Source organism: Rhinopithecus bieti, unplaced genomic scaffold (genome assembly GCF_001698545.2).
Source record: "Rhinopithecus bieti isolate Rb0 unplaced genomic scaffold, ASM169854v2 scaffold_9237, whole genome shotgun sequence".
In the NCBI taxonomy this organism is placed as follows: Eukaryota; Metazoa; Chordata; class Mammalia; order Primates; family Cercopithecidae; genus Rhinopithecus; species Rhinopithecus bieti.
In genome coordinates, this window is record NW_016806263.1 from 854,377 (window position 1) to 880,489 (window position 26,113).

The window sequence follows — 26,113 nt, forward strand, 5'->3', positions numbered from 1 at the left end:
GGTTGATGATTCCTGGTTTAGATTAAACTGGAAATTACACACATATGTCTGTTTCTCTGGCAACATTTCTCTAACCCAGGTGAATCGTGTTGATATTAAAACACAAAATTCAATGACTTAGGGTGTCCCCATTGGTTTGAGTTGGAGAAGTCCTGATAAAACATATTGAAATAATTTTATAAGAATTCTTAGACTTTGGCAACTTTGAAAAATAAAGGAGTCGATTTTCTTTTCTACTTCTCTAGTCTGGAGTAATTTTTCCATGCAGCCAAGTGAATGGATTTTGAGAAGAAAACTGCAAACCATCTGAAAATGCCAAATGTAAATTAGTCACTTGGAGCAATAACCACATGAGCTGGATGCCTGTCATTAATTATTTACCTTTATCATTTACATGCAGATAAACTTTTGAGTACTTGAGGGCTGTCACTTTGTGAGGGACTTGCTTTATGATCTGAAAGGCAAAAAATTTAAAACTTGACAATATTAAGTGTTGGTGAAGGTTGTGGGTGAAACAGGTATTATCAGGGCTGATAAGGAAGTAAATTGGTAACAGCATTTTGAAGGACAATTTCTAGTACCTAGTAAAATAAAATATATATTTCCCTTTCTCAGGGTCTACCCTGTTGAGAAAAGAATGTAAAAAAATCTCTCATGTCCCTCAACATGGGAATATGTAGATAACTTTGATAGAGCCATACTCTAGAATACAATGCAGCATTTAAAATCAACAAATGAGTCTTCTTATGTACACTAACATATTTAAAGCTGAAAATGTATTATTGACTAATAAAAGAAAAATCCTGCCATATAAATACATTTAATATAACTTTGTGTAAATAAACACAAAATAAAATGAAACAAAATAATTTAAAAATCTAGAAGGCTAGGAAACATTGATAAAAAGGTGACCCAGGAAGTGGTGAAGGCACTGAGATTGGTGGGTATAGGGTGGTCAGGGAACCTACACTTACTGGTAACTGTTTTACTTAACCCTAGCTGTTTAAACAAATAAAGTTTGATATTCTAATGTCTTAACACCATAGAAAGGTATTTTTTGCTCCAAAGTCCAAATGAGTTCTCCCCAAATGTGGCAGCTCCCCCTCCTGGTGGTAATTTAGGAAACCAGAGGCTCCTCCATTTCCTGACTTCTCCATCCTTAGGGCAGTGAGTGGGGCGGGGAGGTCTCTGGAATCTGCCCACTGTGTCTTCAGTGTGTGAATGTCAGAGATAGGGAGACAGTGCACCAGTTACACACAGAATGATTTTACTGGCCTGTCTGGGAGTGGGATTTCCCTTCTTGACGTCTATTCTGTTGAACAAAATGAAAACAATGAAAGTGTCCATTAGGCACTGGCCACAACTCTGTCATAAGACAGCACTGAGCTAAAAGGGAGTTTGAGGATTCTGTAAGGTCTAGCTCAACACCTGGAGAAAAGAATCAAATTTATTGTGACGAGCTAGTGAGTACCTGTGAGAGTAATATGGTTTTTTTTCTTTTTGCACATGTATTACTAATGTGACTTAAGAACTAATTATAATTAAATCAAGACACAGAAATTAACCAACATTGATTGATTAAAAACAAGTGTTCCATTTTATTCCACCCTAACTCCAAGTAAGCTATGTAGTTTTACTTCTCTGATCATGGAATTTCTCTCCTATTAAAAGGAAGGTGTGGAATATAATCATAGATAACCTAATTACTTTTATTAAATAATTGTCAAGATTTTATATTTTATTTTTTTCCACATCTGTTAAGTGCCATTCATGATCACTAATCAAGAGCTAATCAGTATTACCATAGTTGAGATCATCCTACTCGAATCAAAGAAACATGTTAAGTATGTTCCTTTTTAATGATTTTTTAAAAAAACATGGAACTAGCTAAAGTTGTGTTTTAAGACCTTTAGGAATCCATTGGGATTAGGAAATGCTGCTGGGAATTACTGGACTAAACCTTTTGCTGGCCCTATCTTTCTAACTTAGCATCCAGCAAGTGGCTCAAATAGGGCACTGCTTTTACTGACATTTGTGAAAGGAATGAATTAATTCATAAGTTAAATTTATCCAAAAATGTAGTATATGTGTGCATAAGAGAAAGTAAGGTTTATGCTAAGAGTTGAAAAGGTATTCAATAATTGATAATATATTAATGAATAGTTTTCAAAAGGAAAATTACTTTATTACTGAAAAGGCATACAGTCAAATTAGACGTTTATCAGGATTAAAAAGAAAGAAGTCGTAAAATCAAGGAATAGAATAATTGTTTGTTTTTCTTTCCAGAGTAAGTAACAAGATCTCAAATCAACATTTAGTACTTCCCCTAGTCCTAACTTTACTTCCCCTAAAACTATCAAGGGGAAAAAAGAATGCCCACTACTTCCCTCATTATTTAAATTTTTTTCTGAACGTTTTGTTATACATACATATATATACACACACACACACACACATATATACATATTTTCTCATGTTATTGCAATATATATACATTCTTATATATATTCTCATGTTATTGCAAGGGTTAGAACAGGACTATATATAGGAAAGGAGAATCTATATATAGGTAAGGAGAAAGGGAACAAAAATATCAATATTTGGGAATAATGGATTATTTGGCCCAGAAAACTTTTTAAAACCTTCCCAAAACACTATTAATATTAATGAGTATTCAGTTAAATGCCTGGGTTACAAATGGAAATAAAATTTTTAAAATTCCATTAACCATTTAGCATAACTAAAATATGCAAGGATCTTAAGAAATGTTAAGTATCCAAATATAGAAAACTACAAACCTTAGAGGGTGCAACATATTTTTGGTTGGCCAGGCACTATGGTTCATGCCTGTAATCCCAGCCCTTTGGGAAGCCAAGGCAGGAGGATCCACTGAGGCCAGGAGTTCAAGACCAGCTGGACCCTGTCTCTATAAAGAAGTAAAAAATTTAGCCTGTCATGGTGGCACCTGTGTGCTCAGCCTACTTGGGTGTCTGAGGCAGGAGGATTCTTTGAGCCCAGGAGTTTGAAGTTACAGTGAGCTATGATCATACCATTGCACTCCAGCCCAGGTGGCAGAGTGAGACCCTTTCTCTAAAAGAAAGAAAAGAGAAAACTATGGAATTTTTTAAAGATAAAATAAAGATTTAAACAACTGGACATACATTTCATATTCCTTTATAGGAAGATTGGATATTGTAAAGATGTCAACTTTTTCTTAGTACATTTAATTTAATTTGAATCAATCTCTCTCCGTGTTTCTTTTTTGAATTTAACATAATTACTTTAAGATTCATATGAAGAATAAAAAACAGAGTACAGTTATGACAATGCTGACATAAAAGAGTAAGGGCAAAAATAAATCTACCAGATGTAAACTACATCCTAAAATTTTAATAACTAAAAGGATATTGTACCATCATAAGAAGAGAGCAAGAGCTCTGTGTAATGGAGTAGCTCATCCAGATGAGATCTTCCAAGGTATAAATATATAACATCTGACCAAGGCAGCAGCCTAGGTGATGGAAATATACCACCTTCTCTAACTAATGCTGTTGCTTCTCCCGGGATCACTCTCTTCCTTCGCCCTCTATGCCTGATTAACGTCTCTGCATCCCTCAGCGTGGGTCTTTCTCTGACACCTCACTCTTTCCCCATGGACTCTGTACTGTCTTTATGAGCCATTAGTAACAGAGCATGGACTTCTTATGGAAGTCATTAAAGGACTTCAATTTCATACTTACAGGGTGTTTGATTCATACTAAGAAGTCCAGTTAGAAGGAGGTCTCCATTGCTACGGACTTCTCCTGTACAATGTTATTGTCAGTACTTTGGATCAAAGTCAAAAGAGTTTTGCCACCATGGAAGACACACATCTAGAATAAATAGCCCATAGTATCACTGACAGAATCAAGATCCAAAATAATCTGAATATGTCGAAGTACTGGGTTCAATTCAATGAGATGAATTCTATCAGGTTTACATGTAAGCTCCTATGACTTGGGACCTATAAATTCACACACTTGTTGCATTGACTCATTCATTATTGTGTGTCAGACAATGGGGAAACAGGAGAGACAAGATGGAGCCATGACATACTTTTAATTGGTGAATTAATGATGCTAAGAATTGCTTGATCAAAAGCTCTGTAACAGCAGGAATGGGGTCTGTCTAGTCATCCTTGTTTCTCTAGCACTTAGCACCTAGTGTGAGATAGGGTGACTGAAGTCTTGGTCACGTTATGAAAAATTTGGTAGGTAGAAAGTGGAAGAAAAAATGCCTATTAAATTTATAAGAGGATCAAAAATTTTTATGGTGTTTTGAGACCATGCTGGCAGCTGGAAATGCATTTAGGAAAAACAGAGTAAATTATATCATTGGCTAAAATCTTTCAATGTCTTGACATTGCACTAAGGATAAAATGGAAGCCATTTGCCGTGGTTTAGAAAGTCCCACATAATCTGCCCCTGCCTCTTTCTGTGACCCCATCTCTATCATCTTGTTCTCTTTGACCACCCTCCTGCCACAAAGTCTTCTTTCTGATACCGTAACACACCAAACTCGTTCAATCAAAATTCATTCCTGTCTTAGGGCTTTTGCCCCTATGGTTCCTGGGCCTGGACCTCTTTAATTCCAGATCTTCACATGGCTTTGTTCAATTAGGACTCATCTCCATCATCACTTCTTCACGGCAGCCTTCCAGACTGGCCAATCTAAACTAGTTGGCCTTCCCGAGCCATCAAGTTTATTCTCTGTCTCCTTACTTGTCTATTTCTAGCACCTAGAACAATATCTGGCCTGTAGCAGTTACTTAATAAGTATATATGAAATAAATAAATCTTTGAAATAGCAAGACAGATCATCAGAGAGAAAATATTCAAGTAAATTAGTTTGGTTGAGAAAATAAGTAAAAGGCATATTAGAATGAAAATCATGCCAATTTATAAAAGTAAAATTAACTAATTAATTCAACTTGCATTCCCTTCATCAAGAACAACGAGATCTACCTTGAACTAGTATCACCCCCATCACAGGTCAAGCATATTTTGCTTCTATTGTTTTGGCTATATATAATGGTTATTTACCATAAATAAAATCATCAGTCTTGTTTATCTCACTCCTAGGAGCATATTCATTTGCAGGTCAGCATAATGCATTTACTGATTTCTGAATACAGATAAGTTTAAAGTTTAATGACTCTTGGTGTTTATTATGTATCTGAATAATAGAATTTCCATTTGGATTTTTGACATATAGCAGAACTACAGTAGCTTTAGCAGAACCACATAAAACTACCCATATTTAGCCAACGAATTTATCTATTTTCATGTTTAGATACAAATTTTTTAAATCCTAGTATAGTAAATAATTTTAATATAATTAAGTTTGCCTAATTAAAAACATATGCTTGGTTATATGGTTCTCTCTTTTCAGAGTTGCAAAATCATCAGCTAAATAATGATCATATGTCAAATGGCATTAATATATTGTTAGTTACAAATTTTCCTCTTACTTCACATTTTATTAAAATCAGACTCTTAACCCCTTTTATTTCTTGGAAGCAAATTGTCTTTGAAACACAGAAATTACAGGCATTTAAAATTTTATGCCCCCAAATTAAAAAGTCTCACATTAGATGATGGTTTCTCAAAAGACTTGTAGAACTTCAGAGCACTTAAACATAAACTTGAGAGTTGCAGTTTGGTAAGGGTATTTACCAAGAGCTTAGAGTCCCAGCTAACAGACTTCCAGAGAGTTAGAAACTCTCAAAATAAGAAGCAATCACTACGTTGATTTCCCTAAAAATATTTGTGTATGTCTGTTTTACCACAACCTCACCAGGTTTATGTTTTAATCTTTTTGTTATTATTTTAACCTCGTATTTCAATAACTAGTTTGAATCTTTTCCTGTGTGGTTATTTTCTACATACAATTTCTTTCACGTGAATTACTTATAAACATCCTTAAGAGTTTTTTTTAATGCATTTCATAATTACTAAAAGAGATAAAATGCTCTAAAAGGCAGACCTTCCGCTTTGGGGAGGATGCACAGTAGTTTATGTCTTCTTTATGATCTCCCAGCTTGTATTACACCATTTTGTTTCTAAACAAGGAAAAAAGTTAGTTAACATCAATGAATATCTGGTAGATATCCTAATATCTACAAGTAATATCTACAAGAAAAGATAGAAGCTAGATCCTGCCTCCACCACACCGTCACCCTATCAACTTCCATAGCAAGAATTTCTGGGGAATATGAATGGATGTAAACAAAACAGAACAACAATGAAAATCTCCCTAAGGAGCTTGAAGGCAGGGATCCACAGCACAATTAGCTTTGAATAAAATCTTAGCTATTTCTGGACTAATCATATTTACCTATAAAGTATAGGGTATAATTTAAACATTGTTTATACACATTTCAGCACCTGAATAATTTAATGTATGATTTTCTTTTATCTTTCATGAATACATAGATAAATAATGTATGGTATATTTTACTCACCTAACATCACAGAAAATCTTCCTGTGTTATCTGGCTCTCCACACTTCCCAACTTTTGGAGCTTTGATCTAAATGTGTTAGAAAAATACCATTGCCTTTATAATCTACTATAATCTTAACCTCACTCCAACAATATTAAAAAATTAATATTTTTTAATATTAAAAATTAAAAATATAAAAAATTAAAATTAAAAAATATTTAAAAAACAAAAGAAGACATAATCCTTTTCATAGGAGCACAATGTAGATTTATGTATATCAATATTTAAATTATTTTAATTCCAGGGATAAAAGTATAAATGTAAAGTGTAACTTTGACATATGAATGTAACACTGTAAAATCTAAATAGATTTGGAACTGGTGTGGCTGTCGAGTTAGGTGACTGCTGAACCTACATCTGAAATGTTCACTGATTTAGTCATTTATATCTGACTGTGCAATGCAGTGGCATGGTTGACTGCATTAAAAGAACTTGCTAATCTCAGAGCTTCAGAAATGATAAAATTGTACATTGAATTCAGGATACAGGAGATACTGATAAAGAGTTCAAAATCATAAATCCAGTTTTAAGCTTTATCAGCGATCACGTCATGTTATAGATACTTAGATACTTGCTACCTCTCCTGATAGAAATGAATTTGAAAGGCAGGGACAAAAATCTAATTCAAATTCAAAAATGAATCTGAAAGAGAGGGACAAAAATTTGTGTTTGCAACATCGACCATCAACCATGGAGCTTTATACCTACTCCAGGTTCAGTCAATGTTTACAGAAGAAATTGATGAATGATCAATAGAATGATTTCTTCAGGCGCATGGGATTTTGTTCTGGCTGTCTGTCCCATTCACTGCACATTATTTATGTATTGCACATTGCGTGCATGCGTGCACGGTGTATGCGTGTGTTTCTTGTATTCTTGATTGCTCTCCTTTGTAAAACAGAAGCTGTTGGCAAGTATAGTCTCTGTGGGAAGCAGAATAGTGCCTCCTGCAAGATATCCGGGTTTGAATTCCTGGTATCTGTGAATGTGATCTTACATGGCAAAAGGGGCTTTGCAGAGCTCATAAGTTAGGGATCTTGAGATGGGAGATTATCCTGAATTCTTTGGATGGATTCAGGGCAATCACAAGGATCCTGAAAGTCAAGAGGGAGGCAAAAGAGGGAGTAAGAATGATGCCTCGCCAGGCCCCAACTCCCTACTGTGAGTTTTGAAGATGGAGGAAGGGGCCACATGAAAGGTGTGTGAACATCCTCTAGATGATGAAACAAACAAGAAAATAGATTCTCCCTGAGAACCTCCAGAAAGGAATTCAGCCCTGCTGACAACCTAACTTCAGCCCAGCAAGCCCTATGTCTGATTGTCGGGACTATGAAATAATAAGTTTGTGGTGGTGTAGGCCACTACGTTGGTGGTAATTTGTTACAGCAACAACAGGAAACTAATACAATCTCTGACACCTTTTTAATCTCCTGCAGCTTCTAACACAGTGTGTTGCATGGAGAGTCAGTTATCTCTTGTAGCTGATCACTCTCATCACTTCCTCTTTATTCTCTCAGTGTTTACTACTCTGTCCATGCCGGAAGAGGACTGCAGTGGTCAGGATTTCTCTATTTGCAAATGACAGAAATCCAACATGAACCAGCTTGAGCCAATTAAAAAAAAAGAAAGAAAGAAAAGGAGGGGCACACCTCACACAAGTGTGACCTCTGAGGGATGGCATTGGCTTTATTCCCAGCCGAGACTAGGGCCCAGATCAGCCCACGAAGCCTCTCTGTCAATTTGCTTTGCTTTTCTTCTGTTTTCAGCCTCCTATATTTTCATGACTTGCAAGTTTTTCCTGGCAAAACTTCCCTCTTTCTTTCAGGGAAGAATTCTTATTTGACTACCTTTGTGGCTAGTGTGGTTGAAAATTATCTACTGACACATTAAAAAACACCCCAATGCATGTTGGCTTAAAATACAAACATTTCTTTTATTTACTTATGATTCTGAAATTTGTGCAAGGCACATCAGGGACAGCTCGTCTTTGCTCCATGTGACACCAGCTTGAGGCAGCTCAATTGGAGCTCAAGGATTCACTTCCTGGACAGCTTCTCCCATGTAAGTTAGTGCTGTTTGTTGGCTGGAAGCTCAGTTGGGGTTTCTGGCTGGAAGACTCAGTTCTCCTTCACATGACCTCTCCACATGACTAGGTTGGGCTTCTCATGGTCTGGCAGTCTTAGAGTAGTAGGACTTTGTATGTAGCAACTGACTTCTTCCTGAGAACAAAGTGAAAGCTTCCAGTTCTTTTAAAGGTGTAGCCCAAAACTGATACAAGGATATTCATGCCACATTCAATTGATTAAAGCAGATCACAGGGCCAAGCTCAGATTTATGGAGAGGAGACTGCATACTCAAGGGTGTGAATACCATTGTCATGGTTTACTGGGGCCACCGGACTGTGGGTTTAGTCTACTACGGTGGATAATGAACCTTTGTGACTAATGGTCTAAACAGGACCATGGAAAAATGGGAGGGCAGGCTCACAAAGGAAACAGGACTGAAAACAAACCTCCAGTATCCATGGCAACCATTTCCTAGAGTGCTAGAAATTATTCAATAAAGCAAAGCTATGTTTCTCTTTAAGTGTATTTACTATATAATTTGTACATTTTCTGGATTTGGGGAAGTAATTAAAAACTTAGGTTTAAAGTTAAAGACTTTCAAATGTTTTTCCCTTTCAACTTTTATTATACTATGAATGAAAACGATGGTGATATGTAGCAAACAGTGCTCTAAAGGAATTAACTTGTGCAGGATTCATGATAAATAAAGTATAATGTTCCTAATCCAATGGTGGTTATTTGCCATAACCTTTTTAATGTGACAATTCTTTGGCCTACATCTGCATTTTTATAGTTTGCATTTATTCTCAACAGTATGAATCCCAAATTGTCAAATTACTTAGGCTGATTTATGATAATTAGCTTTAAGTTAGAATATTTGAAATGCATTCAATATTAATTTTATCTGTTTAGTGAAGTACAATACGGATTTTAGCATTACAAAGTTTTCTTTATAATATTAGCTATGCATTTGTTAAAGGACATGGTGGACTCAAATTACTCTTGTTTGAATTTTATATTTAGAAAATGAGCATGCAGTATTAGAGATCAGGCAGTATTTAGAAAATGCATGTAGAAGGATTATCTAGGATGGAATCACTGAAAATCCTGGAATATTTAGCACACACTTGTTGATTGATTTTACCTGCAGCAAATATGAGGCAATAACAACTGTGTAAATTATTTAGAGACTAGTCATCCGTATGGGGATTCCTTAAAATCATTTCAGAAAACAATTTGGCAGGGTATTTTCTTTATACTTATTTTTTCCAAGTTCATGTACAAAAGAGCTATAGATCCATACAAAATGGATTATCACTGATTCTTTGAAAATGAAATTAAGTATTTTAAAACATTCAAGTGACGATTGGGTGATCTTTCCTAGCTAAAGCTTTCTTCAGTAGTTTATTTATCTTAAACATTATTTTTGTCTTTCAAAGGGTATTATATAGTGAATGTAAGAGATTTATTAAAAACCTTGGATTGCTTGAGAGTGCTTTAGAACTTTGCCTTAAAATCCGCACATAGGCAAAATTCCTGATATTATGAGTTGGGATTTCCAGTGTAAGAGGATTTCAAATCACTGCTGAAAAAAGGGCTTGTTAGAGATTTCTAAGCGTCCTATGTCAGAAAGGCCCAGCTACTTACACAATCGCTGAAACTAAAATGGGGCAGGACCAGACACATGGAATGAAAGAGACCAATTTAGACCAAGTGAAAGGGATCAACTTCTCTTAAAATGAGCCTTTTATTCTAGAGAGATATCTTATACAGCTCCAAAAGCAGATAGAATAATCAGCATTTACATAGTTATGGATCTCTTTGTATATGGAGATGGGGATTATTTTTTAAAGATTTCCATTGTTTAAAGCAGTCAGAGACACAGTTTTGGGAAGAGCAGATATTTTAGGTGTTTATAGACATGCAGTTAGAGACCCCAAATATTTACTTACAAGTCATGTGACCTTGAAACATTCAAAATAACCTCCTCAACCCCCCACCATAATAACATTTTTGGGTATCAGTCCTGAACTCTCTTGGGGTTGTTCTGAAGATCCAATGAGAGAATACCAAAATACTTTACACACTACAAAGCATTATGTTATTAAAATTTATATTATCACTACTAATAATAAAAATAAAACATGACTGGGTAACTGGCCTATACATGATGCATTAAAAAAGTCCAAGTAGATTGGAAGTGTCTTATTTTTACAAACATGTTCACTCCAAAAGTATACAAGGTCCAAAGTAGTTCATGCATTTCCCCCCTATTATTTTTAAAGTACTAACCCTTATTTTATTGACTTGCAGTGGACACAAAATCTGGAGAGATGACTGGACACATTTTTCCTGAATAGTTGGGGATTATATTTTATTAACTGCAACCCAGAAGGATCATGGCTGTTTTTAAAGAGAAATTTGCCTCTTGCTATGGTTTCTTGAGATGATCAGTATCCGGTTTTAGGAGGTTTGGCAATGGTGTTGGGTGTGTGGGGCTGGTGGGATATCTTTGTTAATGGTTTGTTTCTCTGTGTTTCTCTCCCAGCTATCGGCAGGACCCTCATCCCCCGTTACTTTAGCACTGTGTTTGAAGGAGGGGTGACCGACCTGTATTACATTCTCAAACACTCGAAAGAGTCATACCACAACTCATCCATCACGGTGGACTGCGACCAGTGTACCATGGTCACCCAGCACGGGAAGCCCATGTTTACCAAGGTACAGGACAGGCTCTGTCACATGCCCAGCTTTTCCTACTCTGAGTGCATTAAAGAATAATAATTATGGTTTTCCTATGGAACCTGGGGCTGATTGCTCATCTCCCAGACACTCTCAACACCATGAGAGAATCTTCCTTGTTTGTGACATGGCTTGACTCTTGGGGTGAACACTTTTCTAAGATGTGTGCACAAGATACTGAGCACATAAAAATCAAAGAGCAGGGAGCCAAAAACTAAGAGGAAGAGAGGTTCTAACTGCCTTGTAAATTTTAGTTGCTAGATTAGATTTGTTGTTTTATACAAAATATCTACTATAGCTGAAAGAACATATCCTGTTTTTGCGTGGTCAGCATTGTATTTGTGCTTTGTTACTGAAATAACTTTTTGGAGCTGAATTCAAATTTGAATAAGGGAAGAATCCTCTAACCATGACCCAACTGTAATCTGTAAAGGAACATAAAAACTTTAAAATGTCAATGAAATTAGGGAATTCAATAAGCAGCTGAACAGGTATACTTATAAAAGAGTGAATGAGGGGAGGTCAAGTGTCAGGATCAGATTATCACAATGTTTGAGGCTGAATTCAAAGCCCCATGGAGGCTGTGAAATGAAAAACAGAAGAGATAGATCTTTAACCTCATCTTCTATACATTTTAGATCTACGATCCTTGCCCTACATAGAAAATTGACATATGGAGTGTTCCCTCTCACCAAGGACCTTTCTGGAACACTACAGATAATCTCTTTATGTCCTTTTGCAGGTAGAAAAATTAGTAAGAACAAATATTTAATCACAGAATCTGACAAACAGAAGTTTAATGAACACTAGTTCACTGCATTTTGACTAACACTCAACATGAAACTAATTTGTGATATTAATGATAGCAGCTATCTCTTTCAGTTCAAAACACAAATGACAACCCTCTTTTTATACTTAAGAGAGGTTGAATCATCAAGGTTAACTGCAAAAGCCCAATGTATGAAACTGAAGATGTGTTTATTACTTATGCAGTTTTGCTGCAAGAATAAAAATATATTTATTCATTGATCTTGTTGGTATACTTTCATCTCTCCAGTGCCCATGCTGGTGTACAAAACCAAAGGCAAAGGAAATGGTTATAAAATGCAAAAACAAATCATCAAATACCACTGATTCTATGGCATCTTAATTTTGTCAGTAGACTTTTAAAATGTAGGAAAGGGTAGGGTTTTCTTTCTTCCTGTTCTAAACAGGCAGAGAGGAAAGTTGTCATTCAGAGACAAAGCAGCTTCACATGGGATGCAGAAGTCCTGGCTGGCAAGAGACTTTTGCTACATGGAAAGCAATGATCACCTGAATGATGGTTTAATCTGTCCATGTCTCACTTCATTCTGGAGATGCAGAACATTTACATAATCTTGTAGATCAGAGGGACATGCAAGCCATTCATTTCTAGTGTTACAAAGTCTTAGCACTGCAGAGAAAGCCTTTCTCTGCTGCTTCCTTATTGTTTCTTTTTTTTTTTTTTTTTTTTTTTTTTTTTTTTTTTTCTTTTTTCTTTTTTCCTCTAGGCTTAGTGTTATTTTAGGTAATTCAAGAGAAACATACCAACTCCTTATGCTGTAAGGGGAAAAAAAAAATCCATGATAATTAAATGAAAAGGCTTTGCTGTAATTAAGGAGTTGCTTCCAAAGCCGTAGCCATTGAAAATAAAAATGCATTTTGTTGCAGTCTTTATATATCTTTCTTTCTCAGGTCAAAACTGATTCATAAATGAACATAGCTGCTCTGAAGGTTTAGTGCTGAACATTTGGGACTTGTTTTAGATCGAAAAGAATCCCATTCTTCTGACAAATCGATAAAGTGTTATTTTCATTCAAATCCAGAAACTAGGGTTTTCCTGTGTTGCATTCTTTCTTATCCTGAAATTTTCCTCTCAGATGGTTGAGTGGTTTGTTCAGGTGTCTAAGGTGGTCACCAGAAAGACCTGAGCACTTCGCTGAACACAGCTCCCTTGCCCCAAGCAGAAATTGTTCGGACCACCCATCTGACGCAACTCCAAGGAAGTATATTTGCCGACTCTTGAAATGAATATTTCCATACCATGATGAAAAATGTCACTTTCTGGGAAATGGAGCTCAGTTACGTGGACTTAGTCCAGATGCTAATTATGCACATTTATTTTTAGGAAATGAAAGGATCCTTTTTTTTTCTTTTTTTCCTTTCTCAATTTTTTGGTTTTGTTTTTTTGCTCCTTGGTGATTATTATAATACTCAAAACCTTTCCAATATTATTGTTCTTATATTAATTAAAATAACTCATTTACATGTAATAAAATATTATGGCTGTTTATTACAAAACAGTGGGCTAATGACCTTTCAGACCTTTTACAAAGAAAAAGGGTCCAGAAGCCAATGCTTATTTTTAAAGGGAAGCCTACTATTAGTACTTAGCATACTGTGTGCAGGCAGCATCGCAGTGTTCTAATTTAGGCTATCAATAAACTCTCATTCCCCAAATAGCATTTGACCCAGTGGTTCTGAGTTGCTTTTATGAAAATTTGGTCAACTCGTGAATCAAAAATCAGCTGCAATCCTAATCAACAGAAATATTAACTATTCCTCGGGAGTATCATGAGCACTTTGCAATTTCCTGATACCAGGAACATTATCGATTATGGATAAACGTGTAATTAGAATTTTAAAACACACATTATAAAGCCTTTCTTTTGTGTTTTCAGTTTTTTAATCAAACAGGAAACAAGGTTTAATAATCAGAAGAGCAGACACCAAGGTTTTCAGAATTTAAGCCTCCGAGTAATATTTATATTTGAGGATGTGAACATTGGTGGATTCTGGGGAGGAACACTTTCTAGGGTACATTCTTGGGGTTAATTTTAGGTTTTACAAACCACAACAAAGTTATGGCCATTATTGGACACTCTTGTCATCTCTATAAAGATTGGTTTATGTTTTCTGTGTTCTCAGTTTGTGATTATGAAATTATTTACTATTACAGAGAAGTGCCATGGAAGTGAACCCACCAGTTTTCCTGTATGAACACTTACTTACGTCTTTGACAGTTCATCCTTTTTTTTTTTTTTTTTTTTTGAGACGGAGTCTCGCTCTGTCGCCCAGGCTGGAGTGCAGTGGCCGGATCTCAGCTCACTGCAAGCTCCGCCTCCCGGGTTCACGCCATTCTCCTGCCTCAGCCTCCCAAGTAGCTGGGACTACAAGCACCCGCCACCTCGTCCGGCTAGTTTTTTGTATTTTTTAGTAGAGATGGGGTTTCACCGTGTTAGCCAGGATGGTCTCGATCTCCTGACCTCGTGATCCGCCCGTCTCGGCCTCCCAAAGTGCTGGGATTACAGGCTTGAGCCACCGCGCCTGGCCGACAGTTCATCCTTCTTACCTTAGCCTGTATACCACATTATATTTCAGAATTTCTACTCTTCTCCTGACTCTAACCAAATTATAATATCAATGATCAGATCATGTGTATGTTTGTGTATGTGTGTATATATATATGTATAATGCATATGTATGCATTTACATATGAAGTGCCACTAAGGAAGATACAATGAGCTTTGCACAACTGTTAATCTAAAAGCACTACTCTATGCGTGCTGTTCCAAGCATACAAACTAAGAAAATTATATAAACACTCCCACTTAACAAGCACACTTGATTTCATCAAAGCTATATGAGAATCATTGTATTATACAGCTAAATATACAGTCAATATTGCGTTACAATTAGCCAAAGAAAGAAAAGGGTTAAAAAGCTACTGGTTAGTTTGAGAAATGTTCTTTTTTAGTTCTCTTGTTCCTGGCCTAGTCTCAAGCTAGCACGTGATCGGCTGAATGCCTGCCAGCCTCTTTCTTGTTGATCCTCCGGAGACCATCTGTACTGGGGGCATTGATTAGAGTGTGTCTGCTGGGATTACATCTTTTCTGTTGCCATGCCAACTAATCAGCTGATTTTGGTTACCACAGAAACAAAATGTCAGAGCTCACAGTACGGTAACATGAATTCAGCACAACAGAAAATGTTTTCTTAATTGGGGACCCTTTTGATTTTGGATTCCAAGTGAAAGACATCTTTTTTTAAAAAAAAAAAGGCCGACTTCAGATAAAAGCTACATTAATTGTATTGATTAAGAGGAATGCACAGAATTTTTCTGAAGAGAGAATATGTTAATTCCCTTTTATAGGCTATGCCTGTTTTTTATAATTTCTAAATAGGAAATACGTATATATTTTCTCTTATTTGCCTCCATTCCATTTGCTGGCTGTTGCGTGTAAAGCAAATCACAAAGCCTTTGGTTTCCTTTAATTTCTATGATGGGTACAGGGTGTGGAGTGGCTGTCTAGGCCCTGGAAGGTGTGGGTGTAATTACTTGGGGAAGACCAGCCGTGACCAAAATGCTCCTCTGTCCTTTCATTCAAGGAAGTCATTTATTTTTCCTTAAAGAAAATGTAGTCAACTCAGATTTGATTCTAAGGATTCCTGCCTTGCACATGCTATACCCCAGTTAAACCCTTGGTTTTGACTGAAAATTGGAGGAGCCCAAGGCTTGCTGCAATTTTCCATTTGTAGGCCCATGACAGTTTGACTGCAAGAAAGGTCCCCAGCTAGCTCATTCTGTTACCGTGAACAAAGGACACAATTTAACTTGACCTTACAGATGCTCCAATTGAGTCATCTGTCAGTAGGACTACACACATGCCTTCTCATTATGAAATTCTCTCCCAATAGAAGTAAACCAGACCCTTCACCTGCCCTGTGTTTGTGGTTCACAAATGCAAAACAAATATACTAGATAATTTTTTAAACGCTGACATTTAACTAAGCTAATATTTGTTTAAATATCCAATAATCTCCCCTTTAAAAGAGGATTATAGCATCCAAATATGCCTGTCCTGTTTTTGTCAAGACATTTCACTGTTGATGGCTCCCCATAGCTACCTCCCTTTCGTGAAAGCTGTCACCACAGGTGGCTTCTGTCATGCCGACACCCCAGAGGGAATTGTGTGGCTTTATCTCCATGCAACTCTTTTTAATGTCTTGGTAAATTAATTCCAAAGTTGATGATGCTCAAGGGGAGAGGTCTGGGGACACTGAAGTCTTCTCCCATTTCTATGCACTCAACTCTCACGGCTGAGACACCAGAAACAAGACTCTGAAGACTACACAGTCAAGGGGTTTTGAGGCAAGGTGCCCACATGCCTGAGTTTACCCACAGATCCTGCTAATTGGATCTGAAGCAAAGGTCTTCACCCAGATTATCAATAATTATCCCACAGTATCTCTGAAATCTTTGATAAGACAAAGATGACACACATTAACAGCATCTTTCTCGAGTAGTGTCCCATCAACACTTGTTAGTAATTCTCCTGTACTGGCATTTGATTTGTTGAAAGAACATGTTACCTTCAATTCGAGCGCATGGAATGCACCCAACCCAGTGCTGTGGACCAAGTTGCATCTCAATTAGTGATGGTGTTTTGTATTAAATTTCCAAAGAAGAAAATAATTATTAATATTTCATAAAAGGCTGATATAAATTGTTCACTATCTTCATGGACTGTAGTTTTACAAATACTTACATTCTCTCTTCAGTTAATTAATTTTTACTTATTCATTTATTTGTTTTTGAGTGTGTTTTTTCAAGTGTCTGGAGTGTTGTATGTTTGTTTTAGCCTAGGAAATCTTTCTCCAAGAAGCTTGATCAGAAACCCAATGCAGTAAAAAACTGAAAAATCAAAGCTGCTCAGTGAAATCCAGAAAGTCAATGAGGATCTCAAAGCCGAGATGGAGGCCCAGTTCCTCCCAGCAGGGCCCCTGAGATGCCACCACTAGTGAAGCCCTAGGTCTCAAGTGGCACACGATGACCATTACTGGTCTAGGACTTTGTGTTTTCTTGGGTAGCATTCTTTTTATCTGCAGTGCTATCATTTACTGCTAGCCTACTACATGCCAGGCAAAATTCCAGGTAGCCTACGTACATAACTTTATTTAATGTATTTTCCTAACATCCTTACCCAAGGGTATTTCTATTTCCATTTTACAGATGAGAAAAACTGGAATTTGGGGGAATTTATTAGATTTTCCCCAAATTTCCAGAATGAGTAAAAAGTAGAATTGGGATTCAAAACCAGTACCCTCTGATGCCAAAGTATGCACCCACTATTTTGTACTGCTTTCCTAAGGCAGAAATGGTCCGATTAATGAGTTGTAACTATTTAAACTGAACCAATACACTACCGCCACTTCCTAGCTCAGAGTTGACATAGGCTCAGTGGTTTGTGAATGTCTAGCACTTTCTTTGATTTCAAAGTTGTTAATAGTGAAAGAAATGGTAAATAAAATAGGAACTACATGCTAAAAATGCTATGAATATAAAAAAAAAGATTAAAATGCTACTCTGTCACTGATTACTCTATCAAGGAAGAGACCCTTCAAAATTCTATTATGTTTCATTAATAATATATATTTTTCTTAGAAAGATAAAGTGTCCCATCCCCCTAAGACTGGCCTTTTGTGCGAGCAGAATTTATCATTGCTGATGTGCTGAGATTCAAGGAATATACTCTTGACACATGTCTCTATTTTCCACATGTCAGTAACTGATACTAACTGCCTTGGGTTAAGCATTGTCCTCTGGAATTTCATTTTCGAAATAAAAACTTCCTCCAGTTGGATCAAGTTGTAGTAACTCACACTTAACCATGAATGAGTTTATTGGGTACTTTGTCCCAGAGTAGGATAACCAAGATTAGAATAAGATCTCAAGCCTCTGTGGTTGAAGGATGATGAAAGTGGAGGAAAACTTTTTGACCCAATGTCACTATAAGATGGGTTTTATCTCCATATTTACAAATGAAGAAACTGAGGGTCATAGAGTTTCAGCAGTAACTAGTAGAATTACTAGCACATCACGGCCAATAAGCAGCTGTACAGTCTCTTGAACCCACTGATTTTAGAGCTGACATTTGTACCATGTGCAGTGGACACATCACTTGTGTCACATCTTTACCAAGAGCTAGCACTGCCCAAGGACAGAAAGGGAGACCACGCTGAGTAGCTGATATGTGAGTTACAATAAGTGGCTTTCACAAAGTGCATAATGAATGACTGTGTTGTTTGTCACTTCTAGGTGTGTACAGAAGGCAGACTGATCTTGGAGTTCACCTTTGATGATCTCATGAGAATAAAAACATGGCACTTTACCATTAGACAATACCGAGAGTTAGTCCCAAGAAGCATCCTAGCCATGCATGTAAGTAATTTAATTCCTGTTTTGCTTTCTTTTCTTTCTTTTTTTTTTTTTTTTTCTCCTTCATTTCACTCAAGGGGAAAAACCCAGTCCTCTCTCTGTGAAAGAATTCCAGTACTTGTCACGCTTTAGGTAATTAACTCTAAATATTGAGTTTTGTTCTCAACCATTTTAATCCACAGGCCCTTTGCTCCCCTTTTGGTTTCCAAGATTGGTACATTGTGTGACTATTTTTTATATTTTATTATTTTGAACTCCAAATTGAGGTTACTTCAATAAACAGTTTGTACTTTTCTTAAATTCCATTCAGTCATTGCCAATTACTGCTCTGCTTGGGCTAATAAACCTGTTATGTATAACTGGGGAATGAAATAAAACAAGAAGTTAGAAAAGCAGTTTCCAGTTTTGATTAGAACCATCTGATGGGACATGGGACTCAGATCTTCAGATTCGTGTCAGAAGTTTGTCCTCCCTGATCGTGGTGCTAAATTTGAAGTGGAATATTTTGGCTTCTGTTGGTTTTGTTTGACTATAAATCACATCAAATTTACTGAGCACAAATTAGGTGCAAGGGTGGGTTCTATGCTGATCTAGAGACGTATTTTAAATGTAAGTAGGAACTAGTCAGGTGCAATCTCTTAATAAGTCGTCAAAGGCATCAACTTAAATTTAAGTCTCTCCTCTATAATACATGATGCTTCCATGAAAATCTTTGGAGCAAAATCAGACTTCATAAGCCTAATTTTAAAGACCCTGAACAATCAAAAGAAAATAACGTAACAGTAACTACCATTTACTGATTTTTTACTCTGCCAGGCCTTTAGCTAAACATTTTGTATATCTCATGCTATTGAATTCTCACAGTCAGGCAGAGAGTTGAGCTAGTATTATTCCTATTTTAAAAGTGAGGAAACTGAGGTTCAGAGAATCAATAAGTTGCCCCATGTTTTTTAGCCCAGAAGTAGCAAAATCAAGATTTTGCCCACGGTGGTTCTAACTTTGTCTCCCAGCTGTCCCATTCCCGGCTATTTCTCCACACATTAGTTGTCAGCCACCTCTTTCTGGCTAGTTAATGCAAGCTCTGCCCTTCCCATTAGCCTTATCCTTTTTGTTGTGGCACCCCACTTTCCTGCTCCATGATTTCTGGCTTGGTTTTTAAAGCTTAGTTAACATCCTCCACTCTCTTTGAGGAAGTCTGGAATATTCACTTCTATTATTCTCAAAATAGACTAAAAGGCAGCAAAGGATAATAGTTGGGAACCTAGGCCCTGGATTGAGACCACATAGGGTTGGACCCTTGCTCTTGGGTGAATTTGGGCAAATGATGTGACATCTCTGTGCTTCTAGTCCCTCATCTATAAGATGGGTACAGTAATAAAGCATGTTTCAGATCATCAAATTAAGAGTTAATGACTGTAAAGCACTTAGAACAATGCCTGGCATATAGTGTGTCCTCTACGGGTTTCGGCGATTGGCTCTCATCATCGTCATCGGTAGCCACAGCAGCAGGAACAAGATTTTTGCATTCCTTTATTATTAGCTTTCCTCTCTTCTGACTGAAATGTAAGTTCCTTGAGGTTGACCCTGACTACTTGATAGAACAAACTCTTCCAGCACATCAGAGTGGTTTAAGAATATAGGCTCAATGTCAGGGAAGACCTCTTTTAGGAAATTGACATGAAACTGACATGCTTTGTTTTCTCCAGCATTTTTTATTTATATACACAAATCCAATTGGTAGTATCACTATCAGAAAAGGTATGTACAGAAAAGAATAAGTCACATTAGTATAACCTAGTCTCATGAAGGCAGACATGGAGACAAGGGGATGTTTACTTCCATCTCCCTCTGTTTAGTGCCAATTTGCTTATATCAATTAAGGGAGAAGGAAAGGCAAACAGAAAGAAAGAACATCAACCAAGAGACTCATTTTAAAATGGATCCCAGAAAGAATTTTCATTTTCTTCTAGCCAAACAGAACATTTGGTGTGGCCCATGGTACTTTATATCCCTTCTTAAAATGTGGCTGACATTTTGGAAAATATGATACTTCCTCTTACAGTCCTGCAGGATAAAAATTGTTGGGGATATCTATTTCCAGACTCAGCTTAATGGGGAGGAGAGTTAGAATTCTCTGTCTCTCCATATATATGTGTGTGTGTGTGCGCGCGCGCGCGTGTGTGTGTGCGTGTGTGTGTGTGTATTTCGAGTCAGTGGCAAAGTTTTCCAATACAGCCCTCAACCCCAGGCTGTAAAAACACCACCACTATCACAGCAGGAAACAAAGACCAGTCGTGAAGCTGGCCAGTCCAGGGGGACTGGCTTCTCTAAAGAGGGCGTTAGACCTGGAGCTCTCCTGGCAGAGTTCTGTGACTCAGGCTGGAGACCTGAGTGCCAAGGCCTCTCCAAGAGGAAGTAATATCATTTATCCCAAGGAATGAAAGCACATCTGAGCAGTTTGGTTTTTCCCCAGTCTTGCACAATTGATCTGAAAATGTCCTTGAGTGTTATATGCAAGTGTCTTCGAAATGTAAATTAAATTACCTCCAGCAGCCTGCCCTCCAAATAAAATCAACAATGTCGAGATTACATTTCCTTAGCAGCTGTAGCACAGTCTGAGATTTTCTCAGGACCATCCTGTAGTGATAAAATACATGTGGGGTTTTTTCTCCATTTAGGCACAAGATCCTCAGGTCCTGGATCAGCTGTCCAAAAACATCACCAGGATGGGGCTAACAAACTTCACCCTCAACTACCTCAGGGTAAGATCAATCGAATGATTTTATGTTTTGGTGAGTTTGAAAAGTACTCCAGAGGTTTATATGCATCCTGACCCAAGAAGTTAAAATGAGGTACTGGTGATATAGCACAGTGTCTTTGTTCTGTACCAGATGTATGTGTGTGTGTGTGTGTTTTCAATGGAGGACGGGGTTTAATTAACAAAACATCAAACCTGGAATTTGTCAGGGTTCAGTCCTATATCTATATGTCTCTTGGAATTAATTATTCAAAGGCTAGCAATGTCCCATTGTCGCAAAATGCTGTGTTGCTGCTTCCCTTGTTGTTGTCTCAAGTTCAAATGAGTTATTGGTGAGTTCACTGCCCCTATGCCTCCATCCAGGCACTGGTCATCCCTTAGGAGAATCAACATACTGCCCTAAAGAGTCTCCTGAAGAAATCCAATCCCATGCTGAAACACAGATATTTCTAAGGCTTCATAAGGACTCTCTGCACAACATGTAACAGATTTGGTGGTGGGTAAAAGAAGGAGATTCTTTCTCTCTACAGCCTAGATGCCCCAGAGCCAAATCCAGGCCTGACAAGAGCCAGAATCAGCTGTGCTCCCCACCTGCCCATCCTCATGCCCATGCCATTGCGGTGGCCCTGAACCACTAAAGAGCCCACTGGTCTCTGCTCAGAGGGAAACCAAAGTCAGCCCAGGAGTATGGGTGGACGGCGGGTGCTCCCAGCCAGGGTAGCTGGGGCTGTGTCCTCCCAAACCTCCGGTCTCCGCAGTCAGAATGGCTCTCTTGCGGGACAACTGACATAATGCGGATGGGTGGCGAGGCCTGGGGCGTGATGGTCTATGAAGTTGTTCTCTCCACTATTCAGAAGGCTGCTCTGTACTGCTGGGCATATCATCTTGTCAGGGACCAGGAGAGTTTTAGTTTAAAACAGGGAAGATGCTCTTCCTCCTGCAGATAAAGAAGTTCCACACTATGTGTCCTCAGCTGACCCCACACAGGAAGCTGAGACTTTGAACACTATCCTAGACTTGGTCACTCATCCTATAGCAAGATCTTGGACAGATTTTTAGTTACATCTTTTAGCTGCATTTAACACAGATTAATAAACACCAGATTTCCTTTCTTCTCCTCCCCACTCCTCTTATTGTCATCTGTAAATGGTTGACTTTCACCCTGTGGTCAAGGCCCACCAGGTCCCCACATCCTGTGGCCCACAAAGACTGAGGTCAGACCTGTGAAAGGGAAAGAAGGCACTACCCCTCTCCTGACAATGATAGCAAGGAAATCATGTATGGCTTTTGGCAATAGGGAGTAGTGTTTTGAGGCTACCACAGGAACACAGTGCTTGCTGCATGTCAGGTTCTTTGCTGTGTTTCTTGTGACTGAGTTAGTCTCATAACGGACCCTGCACCCCATTACCATCCCTGTGGCAAAGTGAGGCACCGAAGGTTTCAGTAAGTGAAGTAAGTCTCCCAGCTTTACACACAAGTGGCAGAACTGGGACTTGAACTCAGGCAGCCTGACCCTAGAATCCATGAGCTTCACTGCAGAATGCTGCTCCTTGCTAGTGAGCATGGGAGACTGATGATCTTGATAGGAATTGGGTCATGTCTTTCCTGCTTTTGCTAGAGAGTCAGCATCTATCAGTGAGCCTTCGTTCACTTTGCCAAAAATAACATCAGCTCCTTGTAGGGTTTAGTTCCAGGATTGGGTCAGACAGTCCATGTAAAGGGCTTAGCACAGGGCCTGGGGACAGAAAGTGCCCCATTTGTGTTCATTCTCATCATGTATTGAGCACCTTCCGTGTACCCATCATTGTTTGTTGTGCTGGAGCCACGCAGAGAAACACAGCACCCACTCTCTACTCTCACTCTGGGAGAGTCTAATGCTACTTTGTTTCCTGACTTGTGCATCATGGCTCAGTAGCTATTTACCTTCCCTGCCTTCATTCCATTCCTTTTCACTCACTCGTTATTCCTGGCAGTTTTCCAGTTGCTGGGTTTCATGGTGGAGCTATGGCCTCTGTCCTCAGTTGGTAGTCACAGGCTGGTGGGATGTGGTCAGCTGTGGTTCCAGTGAAGCGTTCTGAAATAGAGGGAGATGCAAAGCCAGAAATAGCCCAAGGAATGATCCTCAGGTCTTAAGGAGCAGCTCAGGATAGAAGTCATGCTTCCTAGTCACAATCCTTCGGGCTGACGTGGGCCACTTGACAGGTCATGGCTGAGCAGAATCTCAAACTCATTGCCCAAAAGCAGTGGACATGGGCTTCTGTGGTGGTTATCCATATGGGGTAGGTCACTGAGAATGACAGACAAAGGTCATTTCTTCCATTTAGAACTGGGATTTAAGATTCTTCTAGTAGCCTTATCATCTAAGTTTTTTAAGACAGCAGAGCAGTCACAACATACATTCATTTATAAAGTTGCCTTAAGATCCGAAGCCTCCACATCCATCTGAGGAGCCTGGCTTTTGCCTCAAGCCCCAGAAGGTCATCTGAAGTATTGTGCAAATAAGGTAACAAGAAGCTTCAATGCCACTCCCAGTATCAGAAAAAGAGGTCAAATGGATACGTTGGTAAATATGAATCCGAAACCTTCTATGCAGTTGAAGAACTTTAAAAATGGATGCATCCTGCTTTGGAAAGGATGGATAGAGATTTTAAAGGCTCCAGACACTGAAATTTCAATATGCAGTGTCTAACACAACAAAATTAAGCAGAGCAGAAAGTAGGCAATTACAGCTATCTAGCTTCATCAAAACAAGTTCATTTATTCCAGTGAAATTCTAATCATTCTCACGGAGACCTGCAGTCAGGAAATACACAGAGCTGACCGAATGCGGCTCTCACCCTTGGAGGGAGAGCAGGTGAGACCCTGAGGATGACCAAGCTGTGGACATTGTGAATGCAGATGATGGGACTGAACACAGACACTCGCCAGCAGCACTTTGGAAGGGACACTGGTGACCTGGTACTTTTGAAGCGACAACAAGAACAACTGTTGCCATTTGATTTGGGTTGTCAAATCACCTGCTGTTCCCTCTTGTTGTTCCCTCCTGTTGCATCCCAGCATGACAAGGTTAGAGGTGCCCTGAGCTAAGAGGTGCAACGATAGCTGACCGAGTGGTCCCCGTGGAACTACGACTGGAAGTGGCTGAGTCTGCGGAGATGGCGCTCTGTCACAGTGCAGTCTCACTTCCTCTACAGGATGCCTCTGTGACCTCTGGAGGGGGCTGGGACTTGCTGACTGAGTGTCCCTGCAGTAGTTATCCAAGCCAGAGGTGGGAAGGGACCTGCAGGATGGGGAAGTCATTATTTTGTGGCTGTTGGGTATTCCGATACCAGGTGGTGGGTTTCATGAAGCATGTCCTCAGTGTACTGGGGCATGGGGAGATGGCGCCTTTTGGTAAGCAGCACGCTCTAGTGCTAGAACTTAAGCACTAGAATGGGAGAAGCAAGCCAGGAACTCGGAAATGTGTCCTTTGCCTCGTTTGCTGGGAAGCAGAAGTCCTGTTGTCCGCCTGGCATTTTACTAAGGGATCCAATTCAGCAACGATGAGAAAGCAGTGCAGTTTAGTGGTCATTGGTTCATCCAGGTCAATGAGACCTGGCTGTGGAGCCTTGTCAGCTACCACCAGATCCTGTTTGCCCATTTATTCATTGTTCATTTCACAAGCATTTCTAACACACTTTCTTTGTGCCAGGTCTCTGCCCTCAAGGAGATCACTGCCTAGAATGTAAGAAAGAAAAACAAATACACTCTTGGAGAGAAATTGTTCCCAGGTGCAGTAGAAACATAGTACTAGCTAACATTTCTGGGGCACTTACTGTGTGCCAGGCATTGCTGCTATATGCCTTGCAGGGAGTTTCTTTCTTTTTTTTCTTTCTTTTCTTTTCTTTTTTTTCTTTTCTTTTCTTTTCTTTTCTCTTTTCTTTTCTTTCTTTCTTTCTTTTTCTTTCTTTCTTTCTCTCTCTCTCTTTCTCTCTTTCTCTCTTTCTTTCTTCTTTCTCCTTCCTCTCTTCCTTCCTCTCTTCCTCCCTTCCTTCCTCCCTCCCTCCCTCCCTTCCTCCCTTCCTCCCTTCCTTCCTTCCTTTCTCTCTCTCTCTTTCTTCCTTTTCTATCTCTCTTTCTTTGTCTTTCTTTATTTTTTCTTTAAATACTCACAGCATCCATATGGGGTAGGAGCTATTTTTAGTCCTATTTTGCAGGGGAGAAAACTGAGGCACAGAGAAGTAACTTCCCAAGGTCACAGAACTGGTAAGTGGCAGATCAGGGATCTGGACCCATGATCTGATTCCAAGGACAAAGGACAGAGAGGTTGTTAGAAGGTAGGAGAGGAAGGCTGTAAAGTCTTCATAGAGCAGATGGCCCTTCGATCGATTCTAAAAGATGAGTAGGTGATCATCAGACAGACAAGGCAGAGGACAGTCCAAACAGAGGGCCCACTGTGAAAGGAGTCAGAGAAGGGTGGAGAGTGTTAGTGGCTTGGGAGCTCTAGGAAGTTTCACATAGTTAAAATATAAGTTTCAAGTTTGTTTTAGGTACCAACACAGGTAGGTGTTTTGAGCCAAAACCATATACCCTGGCTGAGTGGTGTAATTCAAGAGATTTTGTTTTTCCAGTAACAGCATGGTCAACATAAGCACCCTCTCATTGTGACATGGGCTTCGGAGTAAGTTAAACAGTATGTGTCTGAGAACATCATCTTCTTACTAGCTGTGTGACCCTGGGCAAGCTGCTTGACCTCTCTGAGCCTTCATTTTTCTTTTCTTTTTTT

At 38.7% G+C, this 26,113-nt stretch overlaps 1 protein-coding gene across 17 annotated transcripts in view; it reads left to right on the forward strand.

The window, feature by feature from the left end:
• The window catches only part of LDB2 (LIM domain binding 2), a 411,922-nt gene that overhangs the window by 309,131 nt on the left and 76,678 nt on the right, over nucleotides 1–26,113 (forward strand). For all 17 annotated transcript variants that reach the window (XM_017875333.1, XM_017875336.1, XM_017875322.1 and 14 more), the window contains 3 exons: nucleotides 11,157–11,329; nucleotides 18,471–18,593; nucleotides 21,269–21,352. In XM_017875333.1, coding sequence (XP_017730822.1) covers nucleotides 11,157–11,329; nucleotides 18,471–18,593; nucleotides 21,269–21,352 — 380 coding nt within the window. The remainder of the gene's footprint in view (nucleotides 1–11,156; nucleotides 11,330–18,470; nucleotides 18,594–21,268; nucleotides 21,353–26,113) is intronic.